The 24752-nt window shown below is 44.0% G+C and overlaps 1 protein-coding gene across 11 annotated transcripts in view; it reads left to right on the top strand.

Annotated features, from left to right (window-relative positions):
- NEK11 (NIMA related kinase 11) overlaps positions 1 to 23346 on the top strand; it is a 278743-nt gene extending 255397 nt beyond the window's left edge. For 9 of the 11 annotated variants that reach the window (XM_070376305.1, XM_070376287.1, XM_070376269.1 and 6 more), the window contains one exon: positions 17827 to 23346. In XM_070376305.1, coding sequence (XP_070232406.1) covers positions 17827 to 18005 — 179 coding nt within the window. In that variant the 3' untranslated portion in view covers positions 18006 to 23346. Of the gene's footprint in view, positions 1 to 13130; positions 13377 to 17826 lie in introns of those variants that run through there. The other 2 variants (XM_070376290.1, XM_070376278.1) reach the window with 1 other exon arrangement.
- Positions 23347 to 24752: the final 1406 nt, after the last annotated feature.

Raw genomic sequence — 24752 nt, 5'->3', positions numbered from 1 at the left:
TCAACTATCTATATTTCTGTGTCACCATTTATATATTTCACAGATTCAGAAGGTTATAAGCCTCCTTCAAGGACACATACATTCATCCTAAATCTGTAACCAAACTTAACCTTCCCACAGCCCATGTTCCCCTGCCTGCTTAGAATAGAAAGATGGTGGTCTAGCCTTCAAAGCATTTGCCCCAACTTCCAAAAAATATCCCCAAATAAAAGAAACCACTCAGGGCTTCTGTGGTGGCTCAGTGGTAAAGAATCCACCAGCCAAAGCAGGAGACACGAGTTCAATCCCTAATCCAAGAAGATCCTACATGCCTCAGAGCAACTAAACCCATGTGCCACACTACTGAGTCTGTGCTCTAGAGCCCAGGAACTGCAACTGCTGAGTCCACTCACTCTAGAACCCGTGCTCTGCAACAAGAGAAGCCACCGCAATGAGAAGCCCAAGCGTTGCAACTAGAGGGTAGGATCCACTTGCCGCAACTAGAGAAAAGCCCAAGCAGCAAAGAAACTCAGCACAGCCAAAAATAAATTAATTAATTAAAAAAAATTTTTAAGAGACAACTCAGCCTCCACAAAAAGCACTGTCAAACCTCTTAATATTTCTTATGTCAAGAAAATCTTAATTGAAACATCCTAACTAGGTTGAATAAATGAAATTGCCAATATTTGACTTTTTTAACCTGTAAAACTGGCAGTTTCACATAGTTCAACTAAAACCTGCAATTTAATTTTTCCTGTTTCTTCCCAAGACTACCGATTATACACGTCTAGTATATTTTAGAACTAATCGAAACTTCATTTCATACCAAATGATTTCTGCAATATCTGTCCCAGATACAAAGAAAAGGTGGGAAAACTATTAACATAGGTTTATGCTTGCTTGTTACTTCTTAGATCATCAGTAAGATAAAACTGGAATACAATATTTCCCAAATTGAAGGGAAAGAGGTTTCCTGCTTATTTAAGCAGAGGGGCTTCTAGCCGATGCAGAATTAGGAGTCAGGCAAACATGGGCAAGCAAACTACCAGACTATAGTTTCTAGTCTCCAACCCAGACAAGGCTGGCGTCCTCCTCTTAAGACAAACACGATGCTGAGAGTGTGTTATGAATCCAAGATTATTACTAATGTAAAGCTGCATGTCAGAGATTTAGGGAGAAGGAGAGAGAGAAGAGATGAGAAAGACAGAGTCAGCCTGAAATTGATGAAGACTCCCATCAATGGAAGCATTACTCTTATCAGATTTAAACTCAAATTGTAAGAAATTTAAGTTCCGTAATTCTGTAGAGGGTGTGGTATGGGAAATGATGCCTCGGAGCTTGGAAAGCTGGCCTGATCCCATAAAAACATCAGAATTTCTTCAAAACTTCATCATAGTTTGAAATGCTTTATGGAGTCCTCCTATTCAAAATGTAATCCACAGCTCCAGCCTGTGTTCTCAGACTCTAAAGCGCACATGAATCACTTGGAGTCTTCTGAAATGAAAAATCTGATCCGGTAGGTCTGTGTGGGTCCTGAAAGCCTGTGTTTCCAACCAGCTCCAGTGAGGGGTGATGCTGCAGGCGGGATCCTGCTTCCAGGGTAAAGTACCCTTCTGACAGCCTTGGTTCCTCTTTCTAAATTTGCCATCTCCTCCTGCGGGTCACACACGGAGTGCTGAAGTCAAGAGGCACCAGTCCCCCTCAGTGGCCTTGCTCTCTCTTCTTTCAAATCTTCCTGCCTATAAAACAGGGGCTATCAAACCTAGCTGAGGATAGAATCTTTGACTTTCCCAGTAGCAGGAAATTTGGAGATTATCCTAATTCGATCCTTTCCCTCCGCCCCCCAGCCCATCTGTATCTTAAAGCCAGAGCCTGAGATCTTGCTGACAGAGTCTGCAGCCATCCCATCGGACCTGGGAGCACTCTGCAAGATAAGGGCCTCTTGCAGATCGTTCCAAATAAGTGAAAGTAACTATAAAAGCCATTGCTCAAAATTACTCACAAACCTCACGTTAATGGAGGGTCTCCCCCTTTGGGGTTAGGGCAGAAGACAAGAAACCCAGTGTTTCCTGGCGGGAGGCTGTAGGGGAATCCCTCCTGCCTATCCCTTTTCACAGCAGGTGAAAGCACAGGGCAATCTTGGTCTGCCCCCACCTGTCAAGAGCAGGTGTCAGCTTCAGTTACTGTTTTGCAAAGTCGTTTCAGTCCTTTACTGGTACTCAGCAGAGAATGAGGTGTGATTCCCTGATCTCAGCTGTTTTTCCTCGGGCCTGTGGCACATTGGCTTTCCTGGGCTCATCTCCTCCCTCCTTCCCTCTCTGGAATGCATGTCTTGTTGATGGTAAATATACTGTGATAAACCAATCTGTAGTCATCAAATGAGAGGTACAATAAAGCCGACGAGTGAACATGTTGAGCTACAAAGTGATGAAAATCATGTTTTATTCATGGAGAACCATTTTAACTGGGGACATAAAATGATACAAATCAAATGTAACTATGTATGTCTTGGAGTGGGGGAGGGGTGGAGGGGGAGTCAGGACTAAAAGGAGATGTTCTCATCTAAAGAGTCTGCTCTCTTTTGTCCTTTGTAGTTGCTATAGCACCATTTTGAAGTCCAGTAGGTCCTCTTGTCATTAAGGTCCTCAATGACAATTCAGCCAGTAAATTTCACATCACGTGTGGGTGACCATATAATTTATTATCCAAACCAGGACCCTTTTGACAATGGAATGGGCACCACTGGTGACTGTGCTTCTATGTCAGGCAGGCACTGAGTCTGTCTCAGGTTAACCAAGACACAGCCCTTCTCATTATGGGCAGTTTTTGCCCTGGACCCAGTGACTTTCTGGCACTGAGATGTGAATCTGTCTCAGAAAAACTGCACCAGACAGAAATCAAACAGGCGAGGAAGACTTTACTCAAGACTACTGCGATAAGGGAGAGAGACTGACCTCTGCTTGAGTACAACAGGGACGGCTGGGGATGTGTAGCCAGTGAGCAGGAAGGAAGTCAGTGGACAGAAGATTACTAAGGGGAATTGCTTAGGTATGAAGGGCATGGGAATCCTTGCTAAACTGGGCCCAGTGGGACAGAGACTGCAGCCGAGGACGAGGCCTCCTTGAGCAGAAGATGGACACAGAGAAGCCTAACTAAAGTTTAGTCAAGGAGAGAGTTCTTACAGAATCTAATCAAATGAAAGGCAGCTTTAAAATTCATTCTTCTCCAAGGAAACCTGTAGTTTCCCACTATAACAACTCACTCTTGTTCTGAGGAATTCTCCCAAACATATTTATGTTCTAATTTCTTTTCCCTTGTGATTTCTTTTCATTTTCCTTTGCAAATCCAATTATTCTTGTGTTTGATTAGAAAATCTGTTTAATCTCCTGCTCTCTCCTTTGACTCCAGCAAAGCTAGGATGAAACTGACTTTTGAAAAATTAAGAAAGTGGTTTGAATTGACCAAGAGAAGCACAGTCATAATTCAGCCAGGAAGGACTTCACCAAGTGGTCCACATCTCATGGCGCCTTGTCTACTGAAGATTTGTTTATTTTATGTTTATCTCACATGTATGTCCATCTTTGCGGAGGCCGGTATAGAGTCCATTCTTGAAGCTCAGTGCTCACCACTGGGAAGGCCCCTCCCCCATCCCGGAGTCACTTTCCTCACCTATAAAATGAAGGCATCTGATTAGATGACTCCTTGTTACTTTGCAGGACTTTTTAAAAGTTCTGTAATTCTACCCCTCTCTAGATTGTATTTTCTTATAAAATATCCATCTTGGATCCATTATGAAAGATAGGATGTGAATGATGGTAAGTCATTCTGAAAATAATTACATTATGTAGGAACAGTCTCTGAAAGGCTTGGTTTTACACACACACACACACACACACACACACACACACATACACATATACATTGTAGTTTGAAGTAAAAACAATCCAAAAAGGGTTTTCATAAATGTTCCCAGCAGCTTTGTTAGTGAAAGTGGTAGTGACGGGGTGGGGGTGGTAGAAACGACCGGAAATGTACTTCATCAGGATAACAAATTCAGAGTAGTTATGGACTGGCACAAGCAGAAAATCAGCATGCTCCAGCAGCAAAGGGGGTAAATATTGACAATTTTAGCAAAAAAAGGCAAGAAAAAACCCAAGTATGACACCACTTACTGAAAGTGTAAAAACACACAGAACAGTGCTACTTATTTCTGAGGGATACATACTTACATATGTAATAAAAGCATTTTTAAAATGCTTGTGTATGATAAAACAGATTCAGATTCAGAATAGTGGTTACCTCTGGTGATTGGGAAGGGATTATAATTAGCGAGAGAATTCAGAGCTTCAGCTGCATTTGCTAATACTTGAATCCATAAACAGGGAGTTGGATATGCTTGTTCATTGTATTATATTTTACACTATTTTGTATATCTTAAAATGTTTTATGACATCCTTGTAGTAATGTTAGGAGGGTCGTGAAAAGCCATGGCATTCATTTGTTTGTAAAGATTAGAAACTGAATGTCAACAAGTTGCTACAATTTTTTAGTATCAAAGGTTAACAGACATTTAAAAGCTCCTTGCTATCTGCCCCTCAATTACAATACACCAAGCAATCAAAAACAAAACACACAAACAACGTCCGGTGTACACGTTGCCAAAGGAACTACTGGTCAGGTACCAGTGTCTTGCGTCCCAACTTCTTACATTTCTAACTAGTATTGCTTTTTGGTGTTTTGAGACTTTTTACAACTTTTTGGTGTTTTGAGAAAAGTTTGTAAAAGCATATATGGGAAGTGATGTATAAAATTGAGATTAGAGGACTTTCCTGGTGGTCCAGCGGTTAAGACTCCATGCTTTCAATGCAGGGGGCATGGGTTCCATCCCCAGGTGGGCAGGGAAGTTCTGTATGAGGCATGGAATGGCAAAAAAAAAAAAAAAAAAAATGAGATTGGATGCCAGATGATAAATTGAACAGTTTACCCTGCAAATAAGTATCAACTTGTTGCAGGAAGGGGGACCCCTTCCAGGGCCCGAAACTGGGCTCTTGTCTAACACTTGGAAATGAATTGTCCGAGGAGACACATGTGCTGACAAAGCAAGAGATTTTATTGGGAAAGGGCACCCGGATGGAAAGCAGTAGGGTACAGGAACCCAGGAGGACCGCTCTGTTACATGGCTTGCAGTCTTGGGTTTTATGGTGATGGGATTAGTTTCCCACCCCCATTAGTTTCCCATCCCAACCCCATCCCATGGGGTTGTCTTTAGCCAATCATTCTGACTCAGAGTTCTTCCTGGTGGTGCACACCTTATTCAGCCAAGATGGATGCCAGAGAGAAGGATTCTGGGAGGTGGTTGGACAAGTGGTGTCTCCTTTTGACCTTTCTCGAGCTCTTCTGGTTGGTGGAGGCTTATTGGTTCCCTGTTCCTTACCAGAACCTCCTGTGGTAAAACAACTCATACAAATGGTTACTATGGTGCCTGGCCAGGGTGGGCAGTTTCAATCAGCGTGCTTCCCCTAACAAACTCAGCTCTGAGCTTCCAGGTGGCCTGGACAAGAGGAGAAACCCTCTGAGTCAACAAGAACCAGCTTAGTAGGAGAGTTTTCTTGGCACTAAAATTTGGGGAAGAACTAGTCACAAGGATCTTTATATCAAGGGCACTGAAGCCTTTTGCATGGTGCTCAAATCTCTTGATTTGCCCTTGACAGTGGCTCCCTGTGATTCACTCACTTCACACAGGACCAGAGTGATCTGGTTATAACAAGGTTCAGATCCTGTCGGCCCTTCAAAGGTCCCACTGCATACAGGTAAAGGCAGGATCCCTTCCTCATCCTCCAAGCTCTCTGCCCTGCCTGAGCGTCTGCCCTCACTGCCTGTCATTCTGCTGCTCTGTTAGGCCTTTGTCACCCTAGTCTGCTTTCCTTCCACGCAGAGCTTAACCTGCCTGGCCACCTCTTCCCTCAGTTGGGAATGCCCTGCTCCCCAGTGAACCTGGCCATCCAAGTCTCCATTCAAATGCTATTCCTTCCACTTCCCCCCAGAGAGGCTTTCCTTAATCACATTGACAAAGGCAGCCTCCTCCTAGTCTCATCCCTAGGCCTCAGGCAAAAAGGCCAGCACTGGGCCTGCCTGTTGAGGGTGCCCCTCTGGTCATTCTCCCAGTAGCCCATCAGGCCAAGGGGATTGGCATCCTCAGAGCCTGGGTCTCCTCTTCTAGACTGTGCCCTGGTCACTTGGGTCCCTGCAATTCTCTGCCCAAATGACCTAAGTTCATTTCTAGAATCTGTGGGCCTCTGCCTTAGGCCTTCCTCCCCATGGGTGGTCTGTGCTACCAGTTTGCACCACCCTAAGTCACAGGGTGGCTGGCCGTCTGCAGAGGCATCAGTGGCTCTTGGATATAGGGGCTGAGGTGTCAGGCATGAGTGCAGAGACCCCTCACACTAGGAGCTGGAGCTAGGCTAGGGAGGGAGGGGGGCAGGGGCAGGGTGTTCATCTAGGGATGAGGGTTGGGGTTGGCTCACCCAGCTCTGCCGTGTTCCAGTGCAGACCTCAGAAGTCTGAGAATACTGAAGCTGGCCTTCTAGGTCTCTATGAAGTTAATTTGTCAGGGTAAGAAGGTAGGTCATATTTTATTTAACACTTCATGAGCTTGGTTCACAACTTATAAATATTTTGACGCGTGTGGGCCTCCATCGGTCTTCTTGCTACATCTCCACAAACGTTAGAGGTGGGCCTTGCTTCCTCACCTGAAGGTCTGTCAGGAAGATGCGGGAGCTGGTTCAGCTGACAGGGCCTGGTGGTCACAGCCCCCCTAGAAGCACCTTTTCTGCCTCCTCCTTGCTGGGGGATTCAAGCCCTCTTCTAGGCAGCCATGCTCTCACTCTTCTGTTTCCCTCTTTATTTCATTTGCAGCAAAAGGCAGAAATCTGAAATTACCTTATTTCTTTATTTGTTTTATATTTGTCATTTTCCCACTAAAGTATGAGTTCTGTGAGGTCATGGACTTATGGCTGCATCTTAGAACTTGGCAAGCACGAGGTGGTCATTAAAAATGTGCTGAATGAGTAACATTGGGACAGTTTTGTGGCTGGACAACGCTAGGTCAAAGATGACTCAGAAAGGCCTTGTATCCCCAGCGGGCCCCAAGTCAGGTAAGGGAGCAGACCAGAAAAGACACAAAAGTCCTTTGCTTTCAGTTTCACATTCCTTAAGAGGCTAATTAATCTGGAAACAGGAAATGTGAATGTAGCCATTATTGGGGGATTTCTACTGGGAGAGAAATAGTTTGCAAACCAAATCAGTGCTAGGCAAGAGGGAGACTTTCCTGTTAGACCTGAGAGACAGGACAGGGCTAAGGGAGTTTGGAAACCTGATGATGCAGCAGAACCGGTGGAAACTCATTCCTTCTCCCTGAAGAGAAATTGCCCGTGGTCTTTCTAGGAAGGGGATGGTGTCAAATATTTTCTGCTGTTAAGCTAAAAATACTGTTCAGAACAGAGGCAAAAATCCCCTGGATGCTGCTCTCTGCCTTATTTCACTCCCATGGCAGAGAGTGATAGCTGCAGAGCAGCCTCCGCTGCTCACTCCCTCCATCCTTCACCAAGGCCTCCTGGTGGAGCAGGCTGGCTCTCAGCACTCTCTGGATGCCCCAGTGTGAATGTATGAAACAGACACAGCCACTAACACATAGAATTTTTTTTTTTAAAGAATAAGTTTCCTTCCTTTCCACTCAAATAAATATGAGGTCATTTTTATCCAAAGATGATAAAGCCAATCCACTTGAAATAGGGATGAAAATAAAATAGGAAATACTCAAAACTACTCTTTATGCCAAATTCAGACTTAAATTGAAGAAAGTAGGGAAAACCACTAGACAATTCAGGTATGACCTATATCAAATCCCTTATGATTATACAGTAGAAGTGACAAACACATTCAAGGGATAAGATCTGACAGACAGAGTGCCTGAAGAACTATGGACAGAGGTTCGTGATTGTACAGGAGGCAGTAATCAAGACTATCCCCAAGAAAGAGAAATGCAAAAATGCAAAATGGTTGTCTGAGGAGGCCTTACAGATAGCTGAGACAAGAAAAGAAGCTAAAGGCTAAGGAGAAAAGGAAAGATATACCCAACTGAATGCAGAGTTCCAAAGAATAGCAAGGAGAGATTAGAAAGCCTTCCTCAGAGGTCAATGCAAAGAAATAGAAGAAAACAATAGAATAGGAAAGACTTGAGATTTCCTCAAGAAATTTACAGATACCAAGGGACCATTTCATGCAAAGATGGGCACAATAAAGGACAGAAACGGTATGGACCTAACAGAAGCAGAAGATATTAAGAAGAGGTGGCAAGAATACATAGAACAACTACACAAAAAAGATCTTCATGAACCAGAGAATCACGATCGTGTGATCACTCATCTAGACACAGACATCTTGGAATGCAAAGTCAAATGGACCTTAGGAAGCATCACTCCAAACAGTTAGTGGAGGTGATGGAATTCCAGCTGAGCTATTTCAAATCGCGAAAGATGATGCTGTGAAAGTGCTGCACTCAATATGCCAGCAAATTTGGAAAACTCAGCAGTGGCCACATGACTGGAAAAGTCAGTTTTCATTCCAATCCCAAAGAAAGGCAATGCCAAGGATGTTCAAACTACCACACAATTGCACTCATCTCACATGCTAGCAAAGTAATGCTCAAAATTCTCCAAGTCAGGCTTCAACAGTATATGAACTGAGAACTTTCAGATGTGCAAGTTGGGTTTAGAAAAGGCAGAGGAACCAGAGATCAAATTTCCAACATCCAGTGGATCATGGAAAAAGCAAGAGAGTTCCAGAAAAACATCTACTTCTGCTTTATTGACTATGCCAAAGCCTTTGACCATGTAGATCACAACAAACTGGAAAATTCATAAAGAGATGGGAATACCAGACCACCTTACCTGCCTCCTGAGAAATCTATATGCAGGTCAAGAGGCAATAGTTAGTCCCGGACAAGGAACAATGGACTAGTTCCAAATTGGGAAAGGAGTACGTTGAGTCCGTATATTATCACCCTGCTTATTTAACTTATATGCAGAGTACATCTTGTGAAATGCCAGGCTGTATGAAGCACAAGCTGGAATCAAAATTGCCGGGAGAAATATCGATAATCTCAGATATGCAGATGACAGCACCCTTAAGGCAGAAAGTGAAGAGGAACTAAAAAGCCTCTTGATGAAAGTGAAAGAGGAGAGTGAAAAAGTTGCCTTAAAACTCAACATTCAGAAAGCAAAGATCCTGGCATCTGGTCCCAACACTTCATGGCAAATAGATGGGGGAAAAATGGAAACAGTGAGAGACTTTATTTTCCTGGGCTCCAAAATCACTTCAGATGGTGACTGCAGCCATGAAATTAAAAGACGCTAACTCCTTGGAAGAAAAGCTGTGATCAGCTTTTCTAGACAGCATATTAAAAAGCAGAGACATTACTTTGCTGACAAAGGTCTGTCTAGTAAAGGCTATGGTTTTTCCAGTAGTCATGTATGGATGTGAGAGTTGGATCATAAAGAAAGCTGAGCACTGAAGAATTGATACTTTTGAACTGTGGTGTTGGAGAAGACTCTTGAGTGTCCCTTGCACTGCAAGGAGATCAAACCAGTCCATCCTAAAGGAATAAGTCCTGAATATTCATTAGAAGGACTGATGCTGAAGCTGAAACTTCAGTACTTTGGCCACCTGATGTGAAGAACTGACTCATTGGAAAAGACCCTGTTGCTGGGAAAGATTGAAGGCAGGAGGAGAGGTAGATGACAGAGGATGAGGCATCACCAACTTGATGGACATGAGTTTGAGCAAGCTCTGGGAGTTGGTGATGGACAGGGAAGCCTGGCGTGCTGCAGTCCCTGGGGAATCAGACACGACTGAGCAACTGAATGAAGTGAACTTGGACAACTGGGGAAACTTAAGTGGACTGGAGAATTAGATGACAGTAATGTATCAGTGGTAATTTTGTGATTTTTATTGTTGGCCTGTGGTTATGTAAGAGAGTGTCTTTATTTGTAAGGAATACACACACAGTCTTTATTTGTAAAGAATACACACAAAATACAGGAGAAAGGAACATCAGGTCGGCAAAAAGGCTAGAGTCCAAAAAAGCGTTCTTTGAACTACACCTGTAACTCTTCTGTAAGTTTGAGATTGCTTCCAACTTAAATAATATTTAGAATGTGAGCACATTTTTGTGTGCCATCCTTGAACTGATTTTCTGGTGGCTCAGGTAAGTTGGTAAAGAATCTGCCTTCAGTGCTGGAGACTAGGGTTCTATCCCTGCATTGGGAAGATTCCCCTGGAGAAGGAATGGCAACCCACTCCAGTATTCTTGCCTGGAGAATCCCATAGACAGTGGAGCCTGGCAGTCTACAGTCCATGGGGTTGCAAAGAGTTGGACACGACTGAGGGACTAACACTAAAGAACTGCATTGACATAGTCCTTTTCTTTACAGCTCTGGGAGAAAGAGAGGGCACACAGAGCAACCAGTAGTTGATGGGAAAGTAGATAGATGTGATAAATATATTGTTTACAAATAATAATTAAACATGAGAAGAGGCTAGTGAAGAAGTTTGGAGGATGAGAAACAGGGCTGGAGGAGACAGGAGAGAGAGTAAGCATAGTGCTCCCCCGAAAGACGCTCTTTCGGCTGGAAAATCAACCAAATACATACTGGGGGGTTCTCCAGGCAGCTGGAGCTTCTTTAGAACCATGGGAGGCTTCTTGCAACTCCCCGAGTCTGCCACTGTCTCAGCAGGATGGTGATCCACCCAAAGAGCACCCGCCTGCAAGCAAAGCATCTGGACTAAGATGATATTTCAGTTCAGTTCAGTTCAGTCGCTCAGTCGTGTCCAACTCTTTACGACCCCATGAATCGCAGCACGCCAGGCCTCCCTGTCCATCACCAACTCCCGGAGTTCACTCAGATTCATGTCCATCGAGTCAGTGATGCCATCCAGCCATCTCATCCTCTGTCATCCCCTTCTCCTCTTGCCCCCAATCCCTCACAGCATCAGAGTCTTTTCCAATGAGACAACTCTTCACATGAGGTGGCCAAAGTACTGGAGTTTCAGCTTTAGCATCATTCCTTCCAAAGAAATCCCAGGGCTGATCTCCTTCAGAATGGACTGCTTGGATCTCCTTGCAGTCCAAGGGACTCTCAAGAGTCTTCTCCAACACCACAGTTCAAAAGCATCAATTCTTCGGTGCTCAGCCTTCTTCACAGTCCAACTCTCACATCCATACATGACCACAGGAAAAACCATAGCCTTGACTACACGGACCTTTGTTGGCAAAGTAATGTCTCTGCTTTTGAATACGCTATCTAGGTTGGTCATAACTTTCCTTCCAAGGAGTAAGCAAGTGAAGCATCTGGACTAAGATGATATTTAGGATCCCTTCATCAAGGCTGTATATTGTCACCCTGTTTATTTAACTTATATGCAGAGGACATCATGAGAAACGCTGGACTGGAAGAGACACGAACTGGAATCAAGATTGCCGGGAGAAATATCAATAACCTCAGATATGCAGATGACACCACCCTTATGGCAGAAAGTGAAGAGGAACTAAAAAGCCTCTTGATGAAAGTGAAAGTGGAGAGTGAGAAAGTTGGCTTAAAGCTCAATATTCAGAAAATGAAGATCATGGCATCTGGTCCCATCACTTCATGGGAAATAGATGGGGAAACAGTGGAAACAGTGTCAGACTTTATTTTTGGGGGCTCCAAAATCACTGCAGCCATGAAATTAAAAGATGCTTACTCCTTGGAAGAAACCTTATGACCAACTAGAGAGCATATTGAAAAGCAGAGACATTACTTTGCCAACAAAGGTCAAGGCTATGGTTTTTCCTGTGGTCATGTATGGATGTGAGAGTTGGACTGTGAAGAAGGCTGAGTGCCGAAGAATTGATGCTTTTGAACTGTGGTGTTGGAGAAGACTCTTGAGAGTCCCTTGGACTGCAAGGAGATCCAAGCAGTCCATTCTGAAGGAGATCAGCCCTGGGATTTCTTTGGAAGGAATGATGCTAAAGCTGAAACTCCAGTACTTTGGCCACCTCATGTGAAGAGTTGTCTCATTGGAAAAGACTCTGATGCTGGGAGGGATTAGGGGCAGGAGGAGAAGGGGACGACAGAGTATGAGATGGCTGGATGGCATCACTGACTCGATGGATGTGAGTTTGGGTGAACTCCAGGAGTTGGTGATGGACAGGGAGGCCTGGCGTGCTGCGATTCATGGGGTCGCAAAGAGTCGGACATGACTGAGCGACTGATCTGATCTGAAACACTTAAAATGCTTTGAACAAGAGGATAAAATTGATTAAGGATATGAAGCATGGGACAAAATAGATGAAAAAGAATTAAAATACACTTTTTTTCATTTGAGAATAAAGTTCTTTTTACTTGAGTTATCCACCTAACTAAAGGGATAGTTCCTCCGTTTGATAAAACTAACCCCCCTTTCCCCCTTAAACAACACAGGAAACACTCCCTTCCCTTTTCAAATCTTAGATAATAGCAGGAAAGACCCCTGAAATAGAATATTCTGTTTTGTGATTCCTAGAACACATCATTGCAGGAATATTACAGCCTGTTTTCTGAGTGTCAGAGTAGATTTATGGTGCAGTCTTACAACATGTAAATCTTAAAGCACCTGTGACTTTTCTTTTGGCATTTGTTTATGGCAGGCCTGATTTTGTTATTGACCCACAATTTATTTGGAATAAATAAATTTACAAACACAGAAATGTTTACCACATATTTTTGTTACAAGTTTTTAACAATTGTACTGTGGTCGGATAACAAGATCTCGTATAAAAATCAGTATTTGAAAAGTGTAGTAACTTGAATTGTTGTCTAGTATATGGTCAGTTTTTTGTAAATGTTACATGAGAGTCTGGAGAGAATGTGGTTGCTATAATCATCAGATGGGAGAGGGTCCTATATATATCTATTAAATCTAGCTTAATAAGTGTATTCAGATTTTCTGTTACTAATTTTTTCCAATGCTTTCGTATATCAATAACTGAAATCCTACATTATGAGAATGTATTTGACAATTTCTCCCTGTACTGCTTGATGAATTTTTTTTTTTTGCTTTGGCTTATTTTGCAGCATGTAGACTCTTTAGACACACGGGATCTTAATTCCTCAACCAGGGATCGCACCGAGTCCCCTACATTGCAAGACAGATTCTTAACCACTGGAGCATCCGGGAAGTCCTGCACTTGATGTATTTTTATTCTACTTTATTAGATGCATGCAGATTTAGAATTTTCATTTCTTCCTGGTGGATTAAACTGTTTTCATTATCTAGTGGCATTCTTTATTCTATTAAGGCTTTTTTTCCCCTTAAATCTATTTTGTCTCATAAAACATATATAATAATGCAGATTTCTTTTGGTTTTTATTTGCCTGGCATATCTTTTATTTTTAGATTTGCTTACTCTCAACCTTTCAATGCTCTATATTTTAGCTGTGTTTCATAAATTATACCTAGATGGATTTTTCTTTTTAGACAGTGAGTTTATGCATCAACATTTGCTGGAGGATGTTTAGATCACAAATAAAATAGCCCTTCCAGGAATGGTTAGCTGTAACCGGGTACCCAACAAGAACCTATTGCACCACCATTTTCATAAAGGGCCTGAAAATCACACATCCCATCTAGGGGTGTCATGTGTTGCCCAAGCATGTGAAGTGGTCATCTGTCTCTGCCCACCAGATTCAGAGACGGACATTGGAAATACTAGACATGGAGAGAAGTGGTACAAAATCCACCTTTCATAAAGGTTCCTGGTACTTGTTAGCACCAATGACCATTAAGACAATGGTATTAAAGGGAGAGCTTATGGCACTCTTTTATTCCTGTGGGGCCTCATACATATTTAATGTGCAGGATTTTCTTATGTTCTTTAAAATCATTTTTCAAGGTTTCCTTAAACTGTGTCTAAAGAATAATCTGTGTCTCTTAATGTTTTCTGTTAAACTCAGTTTCTCTCTACAAAACTACTTTTTCTTAAATCCCACTGGGCCACCAGTCTTTTTATGTCACCCCCCACCCCCCAAATTCGGGAGCTTCCCTGGTGGCTCAGACAGGAAAGCATCTGTCTACAATGCAGAAGACCCGGGTTCGATCCCTGGGTCGGGAAGATCCCTGGAGAAGGAAATGGCAATCCACTCTAGTACTATTGCCTGGAAAATCCCATGGACAGAGGAACCTGGTAGGCTACAGTCCATGGTATCGCAAAGAGTCGGACACAACTGAGCAACTTCACTTCACTTCACCCCCAAATTCAGCTAGAAAAGATAAAAGTATTTAGAAGAGTGTCTCAACTGGCGGCAGAACAACAAAATTACTTGAAGCTCCCAGTTGAACTGAAGTAGGATTACTGTGTCATTCACCACTGGGGAAGCAACAATAATGGACACGAGAGTAAAACAATGGTTATCAGGTTCCTGGTAGGCGACAGGTACTCTGCTTAAATGTGTGTGTGTGTGTGTGTGTGTGTGTGTGTGTGCACGCTCAGTCATTCAGTCATGTCCAACTCTTTGTGACCCCATGGACTGTAGCCCGCCAGGCTCCTCTGTCCGTGGAATTTTTCCAGGCAAGAATAGTGAAGTGGGTTGCCATTTCCTACTCCAGGGGATCTTCCCAACCCAGGGATCAAACCTGCCATCACCTGTTTCCTAAATTGGCAGGCAGATTCTTCACCACTGTGCCACCTGTGTGTGTGTAAATACCAGTTAAATATGAAAAGCCCAAGGCTCAGAGAGGTTAAGGAACTGGCATGAGGTCATGCAGCCTGTGAAAGGGAGAGCCAGGATCCAACTCTGATCTCTCTGAATCCGACGTCCATATCCTAGTGATGAAAAGAATGAGTACTGGAGTGAAACTGCTGGGACTCACATTCCAGCTCCACCACTTTAAAGTTAGGTGCTGGTGGGCAGGTTACATGATACCCTCTCCATGTATATATATACACTCAGTATCTCAGTTTCTTCATCTGTAAAATGGAAATGACAATAATGTCTATCTACACTGTTGTTATGAAGATTTAAAGGGATGATCTGAGATGATGCTCAGAATGGAGGCTGGCACACAGAGAAAGTGCAGGAACTGTTAGTATGGTTTCAGGGGACATTTGGGGCTTCTTTATCATCAGCGGTTAATATTAATAATCACATTCTAAGGTTTCTTTAATGTTGTGTTCATATGGCTCTCGCCCACGTCTTTGCGCATCCTCCACACCCACCAGGCACCTCACTGGTCTCCCGCTGCTCCCACACACATCCTCCAGCTGTTACAGCTCAAGTGAGATGGTGCCTCCGCCTCTTCCACAAGGTATCCCTGATTTTCCCAACCAGGAACTATCATGAGACACTATTTGATGGCACCTGGTGGCCGTCTAGGTCATTTCTTCATTCCCCAAGTCTTTCCTGAGCACCTACTGAATGCCTGGTCCTGTCCTAGGTGCTGAGTCCCTCCTTTATGGAATTTGTATGCTAATTAGGGAAGTAGGGAGAGGCCAACAGCAAACATACACACAAAAAGATGGAAGAAAAATACCAAAAGTAATATGTGCTGTGCAAATAGTTCAGGTTGTGTGATCCTGTGGAACAACTGGATGGATCTCTTAGACTCGGTGGGGAAGGATGGTTTCTCCAAGAAGGTGATATTTAAGCTGAGATCTGAATGGCAAGAAGGAGGCAGCAATATAAAGATCAAAGGGAGAAGCATTTTAAGGAAGAGGGAACAGCTTGTGCACAGACCCAGAGGTGGGAATAAGCTTGGGTTGTTTTTAAGGAACAGAAAGGAGGTAGGTGTGACTGGAACCTAATGGCTAAGGCAGACTGTGGACAAGACAGAGCAGGTTGGTGGAGGAAGGCAGGAGGCAGATTATGCACAGCCTGATAAATGAGAGTAGGGAAGGGACCAGACCCTAATGTTATAGGAGTCTGAGACAGTGAAGTGATGGGATCTGACTGTGGTTTGGTACATGTCAGCAAGGAAAGTATGAATTTCTGGGAGTGGTTGAGGTGACTACAGATGTGAAGTGTCTTGGGTTCGGTTCTGATTATCTCTTAGCAAAGGTGGGAAACCTACACAAGCTGGAGGATGTGGGGCCCTAGGGCTGCCAGTCTCTCCAGCACTTGAAGTTCCAAGACCTGTGTTTGAGTTCAAGTTCCATTAACCACTAGCTGTGTGAGTTTGTGAAAGCCAACACACTTATTGTCATCTGTAAAATGGAGATGAACATTCAATGTGTTGCTTAGTTTACAAGGGTCATTTGAGAGAATAAATGTAAAAGCATTGTGTAAGCTCTGACTTAATATAAAAATGTAAGTTAAAATTTAAGGTGCATATATCTTGCATTGTAATTACAAGTCTGTAAACTAGATCAGGATCAGTTACTTCTTTTTATCTGTCATAATACCTAACCCAGTTCTATGTCTTCTAGGGATTACAAGATTGTACAACACTGTACAATAAAAGCTTAAAAAAATAAATGAAAGCATTTGTGATTAATGCCTTCAGTTATTGTTAGCATTACTAGCATTATTGTCTAGCAGTAATGCATTTAAGATTCTGGGGAAAAAGAACTGATTTTTCTTTTCACCAAATTCATTAAAATGAAGAGTAAAGAAACATTTCTTCAGTTAAAGTTATAAAAATATTTATACTTGCCCCTTAGTATCCTTGGGCTCTGCATCTGTGGCTTCAACCAACTGGGGATCAAAATTTGAAATATTTGAAAAAGAAATTCTAGAAAGTTCCAAAAAGCAAAACTTGAATTTGCTGCAAGCCAGCAACAATTTTCATAGCATTTACATTGTATTTACAAGTATTTACATGGCATTTACATTGTATTATGTACTGTAAGTAATCTAGAGATGATATGTGCATGCTGCTGCTGCTGCTAAGTCGCTTCAGTCGTGTCCGACTTTGTGCGACCCCATAGATGGCAGCTGACCAGGCTCCCCCGTCCCTGGGATTCTCCAGGCAAGAACACTGGAGTGGGTTGCCATTTCCTTCTCCAATGCATGAAAGTGAAAAGTGAAAGTGAAGTCACTCAGTCGTGTCCGACTCTTTGCGACCCCATGGACTACAGCCTACCAGGCTCCTCCATCCATGGGATTTTCCAGGCAAGAGTACTGGAGTGGGGTGCCATTGTCCTCTCCATGATATGTGCATAGGTTATATGCAAATACTATGCCATTTTATAAAAGGGACTTGAGCATCCATGGTTTTGGTATTTGCAAGGGGTCCTGAATGAATGCCGTGCCAAAGGGACGACAGTATAATCATCAACCTAATTCATCACACATTTTTCATTAAAAAAATTTTTTTTATACTTATTTATTTATTTGGCTGCTCCGGGTCTTAGTTGCATCATGTGGGACCTAGTTGTCTCACCATGGATCAACCAGTCCTCCTTCACTGAGAGCACAGTGTGTGGGATCTAGTTCCCTGTGGAGGGATCAAACCTGGGTCCCCTGCCTTGTGAGCATGGAGTCTCAGTCACCAGGACCACCAGGAAAGTCGCTAATTAATGATTTTAAAAAGCATGATATCCAAAAAAAACACAAACATGGTATCCATGGAGGATTGGTTCCAGGAAATGTGCCTGCCCTCTGCAGATACCAAAATCCAAGGGTGCTCAAGTCCCTTGTATAAAATGGCAGTGCAGTCACCCTTGGTATCCACAGGTTCCGCACCCCCAGCTTCAACCACCTGTGGACACACAGGGCTGACTGTACAGTTTCTCAATGTGTAACTTTTCTTGCTCTTTCCTGACTTGCCTGGCAGATCCGCTGTGCAGAAGCTGGGAGCGGAGGTGTTTGAGGAGGTCTACAGTTACCTCAAGAGAGCAAGGCAGCAGGGAGCCAGCGAGGCAGAGGTCTGGGCAGCTCTGGAAACAGTGGTACCTCGAGCCAGTGACTGTTTTGAGGTTGACCAACTACTCTACTTTGAGGAGCAGTTGCTGATCACCAGGGCAGAAGGGGTCACTCTTCCCCAGAACCATCATGAAGCAACTGTCAGAAGCAAGCAGGTCCCAGTGGACAAGGAGCCTGTGAAAATCCATCAGCACTGTCGCTGACGTCTGTTCTGGGACCTGGGTGCAGAGCAGCGGTCTCTACCTTCAATCCCTTGTCAATCTCCTTCAGAGAGTAGTCAGCTTGGGCCTTAGTGTTGTCAGGTCTATACTGTGAGACAGGCACATGGATCGGCTTGTCTTCCTGAAGAGTAGTCCTGCTCTAGTGCCTTTGGGTCTCCAGCAGGGTTGGCTCACCCTGGCCTTGGCCTGGGAGAAGGCACATGCTCTTCACATTTCCACTCAGTGCCGACTGCTCTGAGTCTCCAGGGACTGTGGGCAGCCTGCTCCTGAGGGGGGTTGGTCCCCAGCCTCTGACGTGCTGAGCTGCTTCTTAGGGGCCAGAGGTACCTGTCTCAGGTTGCCAGCTTTCGGCCCACTTTACCCTTGAATGCCTAGCAAGCAAGAAGTGCACATGTGTAAAGAGAGAGTGAGTCCTTTCTGTGATGTATTCCCCAAACTCATCCAAGGAGTATTAACGACTTTTATTGGTGGCTATAAAATCAATCACCTATTTTTCTCTTGTCCTATCCAGAAGTATCTTGTTGAACGTAGCACATCCATCTAAGGATAATTACTACGTAGAGGAGCTAAGACTTTGCTTGTTGCCTATTATTGTCCAGTGCTGTGCTCATTACTATAAGAATCTTACTTCATCAAATCTTTTCACCAGAGAAAGAGAGAGAGTGAGAGAGTCCTGGTCATGTGGATTGGATTCCTAAACTGGATTTTGGCCAGGTTCAAGTCCCTGATACTCTGTCTGGTGTCAATTTTATTTTTAGTCCAGTCACAAGAACTCAAGAGGGGCAGAGGGGAAATTTCCTCCTCCCTGACACTTGGGTGAGTTTTTGGGTCAGAAGAGGAAATAGGTAGGTTTTTAACTATTTCACAAGTAAAACATGTCCAGGGAACATCACCCTGCATTTAAGAACATACTGGAGGGGGGAAAAGACTGCCTTTACCCTCTTACCAGATGGAGCGGCTAGTGGCGGCTGCACGGCGCTGGAGTGGCTGACAGGAGATACCCCACGTCCAAGGTCAGGAGCAATGGCTGTGCTTTGCTGGAGCAGCCGTGAAGAGATACCCCACGTCTAAGGTAAGAGAAACCCCAGTAAGACAGTAGGTGCTGAGAAAGGGCATCAGAGGGCAGACAGACTGAGACCACAATCACAGAAACCTAGCCAATCTGATCACACAGACCACTGCCTTGTCTAACTCAATGAAACTAAACCATGCCATGTAGGGCCACCCAAGACAGATGGGTCATGGTGGAGAGTTCTGACAAAATGTGGTCCACTGGAGAAGGGAATGGCAAACCACTTCAGTATTCTTGCATTGAGAACTCCATGAACAGTATGATGGGGAAACAGTGGAAACAGTGGCTGACTTTATTTTGGGGGGCTCTAAAATCACTGCAGATGATGACTGTAGCCATGAAATTAAAAGACACTTACTCCTTGGAAGGAAAGTTATGACCAACCTAGATAGCATATTAAAAAGCAGAGACATAACTTTGTCAACAAAGGTCCATCTCGTCAAGGTATGGTTTTTCCAGTGGTCATGTATGGATGTGAGAGTAGGACCATAAAGAAAGCTGAGTGCTGAAGAATTGATGCTTTTGAACTGTGGTGTTGGAGAAGACTCTTGAGAGTCCCTTGGACTGCAAGGAGATCCAACCAGTCCATCCTAAGGGAGATCAGCCCTGAGTGTTCATTGGAAGGATTGATGGTGAAACTGAAACTCCAATACTTTGGCCATCTGATGCGAAGAGCTGACTCATTTGAAAAGACCCTGATGCTGGGAAAGATTGAGGGCAGGGGGAGAAGGGGACGACAGAGGATGAGATGGTTGGATGGCACCACGGACTCAATGGACATGAGTTTGGGTAAACTCTGGGAGTTGGTGATGGACAGGGAGGCCTGGTGTACTGTGGTCCATGGGGTCACAAAGACTTGGGCACGACTGAGTGACTGAACTGAACTTACCCTCTTAGGTTCTGTAGCTGGAGTCTTCAAAGTAAAGTGACCACAGACAGCACAAGAAAAAGGATACACATTTTATTTGATTTAATGTTTTTACATGACATATGTGTGTGTGTGGGGGGTGCTTTTTAGAAAGAAGTGACTGCCAAAGAAACAGGCCTGACAACTTAAACACCATTTTGACGAAAGAGCAGGGATCAATATGTGGAGATGTGACAAAACAGAGGGAAAAGAGACTTGAGCTCCAAGGGGGGTGAATTGTGGGGCCGTGACAAGGAGACACATGGAGCTGGTGGCAGATAAGGGGTGAGTTAGGAGTCTGCACAGATCTGTCTCGGCACCGGTGCCCCATCTCCAGTGATAAAAATGTTATCCTTTCCCCAGTGCAGGGAGGGTGCTTTTCTCATGGGAAATGATGCTTTTAACAGAGCTCTTCCTGCATCTGCTGTTTCTTAATTACTTTCAGCTCAAAATAATCCTTATGCCAAAGTGGCATATTTGGAGGTGGCCTATTCTTGTCCCCTACAATGTCTAGGAAGACAGGTCCAGAAGGAAAACATGTTATCACCAGGATTTATGCTGTGCCCTGTATCAGCCATCACAGAAAGGAAAGATAGGAAGAAATACCATCTTGGATCAGAGCTCCACATCTTATAAAAGAAGCTCACTTTGTTTATTTTCCAACTGGTTTACTGGGAACGGCAGCACAGACTTAAAATGACTAGAAAATTCCTTTTGGATTTTACCATTGGGAAAATGCTTTGTCCCTCAGCCATACTCAGGTGGGCATTAATCACTGACCAGATTGCAAGATGGTAAGTGGAAATTGGCTGAGCAATTGGAGAGCTAGGAAGCTGCTTGTTATGAATCAGTCACAGGAATGAAGGAATAAAGAAGCCCTGCTACTGCGTGGCTTTGTAAAATACATATATATTTCAGAAATGCCAACTGACCTCTCTGCTTCCTCTTTATGCAGGGGAAATGCCACCAGCTATTCTGGGTGATATAGAAATAAGGCACACAAAGGAGAGTGATGGGAATTAATTATTTAATGTATTTGGGGCTGGGGCCAAAGGGAAAGCTCTCAGTCCATTTTTTGGGCTCAGGATAAAGGAAGCAGACAAATAGACAGCAGCTCAAGGAGGGGAGATACTCCACTCCTCTTTCACGATGGTGGGGCAACTCATGTGCCTTAACTACTGTGTCAGAAGGGAAGGGCCACCAACATGATAAAGGAGGAAAAGTGAAAAATGGAAGAGAAGAAGAAAGGGTGAGAGAGAGGCAGAGACAGAGAGAGGGGAGGGGAGAGGGACAGGAGTGGCCACACAGCAAAGAGTATTTTAAAATGATCTTCCTGGGACTTCCCTGGCAGTCTAGTGGTTAAGAATCTGCCTTCCAATACAGGGGGTGCAAGTTCAATCCTTGGTTGGGGAACTAAGATCACACATGCCTTGTGGCAAAAAAACATGAAACAGAAACAGTACTGCAACAAATTCAACAGACTTTTAAAATGGTCCACATAAAAAGATAGTGATCTTTGTTTGCATAAGGAAAACAGTTGAACTTGCTCCCAGATGATTTCCCTCATAGCTCAGTTGGTAAAGAATCTGCCTACAATGCAGGAGACCTGGGTTTGATTCATGGGTTGGAAAGATCCCCTGGAGAAGGAAATAGCAACCCACTCCAGTATTCTTGGCTGAAGAATCCCAGAGGCAGAGGAGCCTGGAAGGCTGCAGTCCATGGGGTCACAAAGAGTCAGACACGACTTAGCAACTAAACCACCAACCACCACCCTGATGACTAGGATTCTGGACCCACTCTCACCACGTACTGTGGTCATTCCTGCGTTTGCCTGAAGATTGCCATAAAAAATAAGCAAGATAATGTCGCATGTTGAATCATGGGGAATTGCTCATGGGGCTCGTGTGCACATGCTTTAAATGCTGTTAAGATGCTCTCGACTTTGGAGGAGAAATTATTAATTTTATTATTAGGCTGCCTGATCCCCCATCATTGGAGATTCATCCCTGAAGGCCTCCTTAGGTGGTTAAGATTCTAGTACTGACATCCAAACACACCCCAAAAGTCAACACTTTTCAGCCAGCCATTTTCAGCCAGCTCTTTGACTAGGAATTTGCTTACAGTCAGTTGAGAGCTGAGAGGCTGTGAAGCAAGCACCTCTGGAACGACTTTGAGTGATGCCAAGGACCAGCTCCACGTCCTGCCCAGGTCTCAACACACTTCACATGCAGGAACCTACAATTGCTGCATCCCCAGTGCCCTCAGTATACTCAGCTCTCCCCCAACTTCAGAAGGAAATTCAGAAATTTAGTCCAACAAATATATCTTATGAAATAATACATCTGTAAATACTCATTAGGAGTGCTGTGCTGTACTCAGTTGCTCAGTGGTGTCCAACTCTTTGTGATTCCATGGACTGCAGCCCACCAGGCTCCTCTGTCAATGGGGATTCTCCTGGAGCCATTAAGATTTACACAGAAAACAAAGCTTAATGCTAATAGAGTATTTGCAAAGCAGATTTATAAGTTTAGTTGGGAGACAATCATTCAGCAACTAGAGTTTTTTCGTCCCAAAATATTACGCTTTTTCCTGCTCTTAAAGATTGAATTTTTGGCTCCAGTTCACCCCTCCCTGGACCCTTGACTGCTTTTTAACTTCTTAGTTCTTCCCACTGTCATAGGAGGGGGTATTTTCCTACCCCCAGACCCTGAGTTTGGCCACAGAACTGTTCCGGCTGTATTATCACTCAGGAGCAGGAAACTTACAGGGATAGTTGGTTAAAGGGCACGATGTTTCAGTTATATGCAGTGAATAAGTTCTAGAGATTTTATGTACATAAGGACTGTAGTTAATAATACTGTATTATTGTAGACTTACAATTTGCCAAGAAATAAATCTTAAATGTTCTCACCACATACACACACACACACAAAATAGTAACTATGTGAGGTGATAACATACATTAATTAGCCTGATTGTGGTAATTTCACGATGTATATGTCTAGCAAATATATCAAATCATCATGTTGTACCCCTCAAATATATACAGTTTTTCTTGGTCAATTATACCTCAATAAAGCTGGGGACACAACTGAGTGACTGAATTGAACTGAACTGAAAGCTGGGGGAAAATTCAGGCAAGAAGGAGACAAAGATCTTACAGGCATGAAGAACATGCCATCTTTTTGCGCTACTAGTTCATCGAGTGTGAGGGTGACCATGGCAGGTTTGAGAGGAAGGTGTGTGGCTGGTCTCCAAGACACCTCCAGTGGTCCCCCACCTCTGGTAGGTATCCTGCTCTGTCTGTGCAGCTCCCTATCATGTGGCATCACCTTGTGGTCAGGAGGATCCTGTAGAAGTCATGTATGACTTCTGACACTAGTCATAAAAGATATGGATCCCATGTTGCTTTCCCTTGGGTGCCTCACTCTGAAAGAAGCCAGCCACTGTGTCATGAGGGCACTCGAGCAACCCCATGGCAAGATCTATGTGGCATGAAACTGAGACTTCTGCCACCAGCTCTAACTTCCAGTCATACAGTGAGCCACCTGGGAAACAAATTCTTCTGCCCTAGTCAAGCCTTCATCTGATGCAGCCCATGCTGATTGCTGAACTAAAACAGCATGAGAAACTCTGAGCCAGAACCATCTAGCAAGCCATTCTGTAATTCCTGATCATCAGCCACCGTGAGATGTGTTTATTGTTAAGTCACTACCTTTTACAGTACATTTCAGCAACAGATCACTAATACAGAAGGCAAAGTTCACATGTGAGCTGTTTTTTTTTAGTTTTTTTTTTTTTTTTTTTGACCATACAGCATGGCATGTGGGATCTTAGTTCCCTGACCTGATCAAACTCATGCCCCCCTTCATTGGAAGCACAGAATCTTAACCTCTGCTCCACCAGGGAACTAGGTTCCTAAACACTACTCTAATTTTGGCCATGTCACACAGCTTGCGGGATCTCAGCTCTCCAAGCAGGGACTGAACCCTGGCCACGGCAGTGAATGGCCAGAACCCTAACCACTAGGCAGCACAGAACTCCACACATGAGCTGTTGAGTTTACTTAGCTGAATCCCTAGAAGTGCGCAGCCCCTGAGGAAGACATGGCTTTGAGCTGTAACTTGAGACTGTGTGGAGGGCAGGTTTGAAAACATCTGAGATAAAGCAATATTAGGCCGATCCAGGTGCAAAGATGAAGCCTGATCATCATGTGATGAGTCTGGGCATCGAGGGTGGAGACCAGGAGAGGGAGCTGAGGAGTGAGGGCTGCCTGGGGTGGGCAAAGGAGCAGGGTGTCAGGGAGGCTCCTAGGTTTCCAGAAGGCGGGCTGGACAGGCATTCACAGAGGTGGGGGTATCTGGGTATGCTGGATTTGAGGCATTTGTAGGGTATTCAGCGGGGAGAGGTCCAGGTATGAACCTGGAAGTATCTGAAAAATTCTGTCCTTTAACTGAAATGGACCCACCTGATGAGCTCCAGACAACACAGCTGTGGATATTTTTGATGCTGTGCCTGCAAATAATCGAGAGCTGGCTTCTGTAGAATGCCACCTCCTTGAAGGCTGCTGGATGTAACTGCAGGTATGTGAATGCCTAAAAATTAATAATAACAGCAGCATCTAGCCCTTTCACTAA

The sequence above is a fragment of the Bos mutus genome, chromosome 1, assembly GCF_027580195.1.
Source record: "Bos mutus isolate GX-2022 chromosome 1, NWIPB_WYAK_1.1, whole genome shotgun sequence".
Lineage (NCBI taxonomy): Eukaryota > Metazoa > Chordata > Mammalia > Artiodactyla > Bovidae > Bos > Bos mutus.
This window is presented reverse-complemented; position numbering and strand designations above follow the sequence as displayed.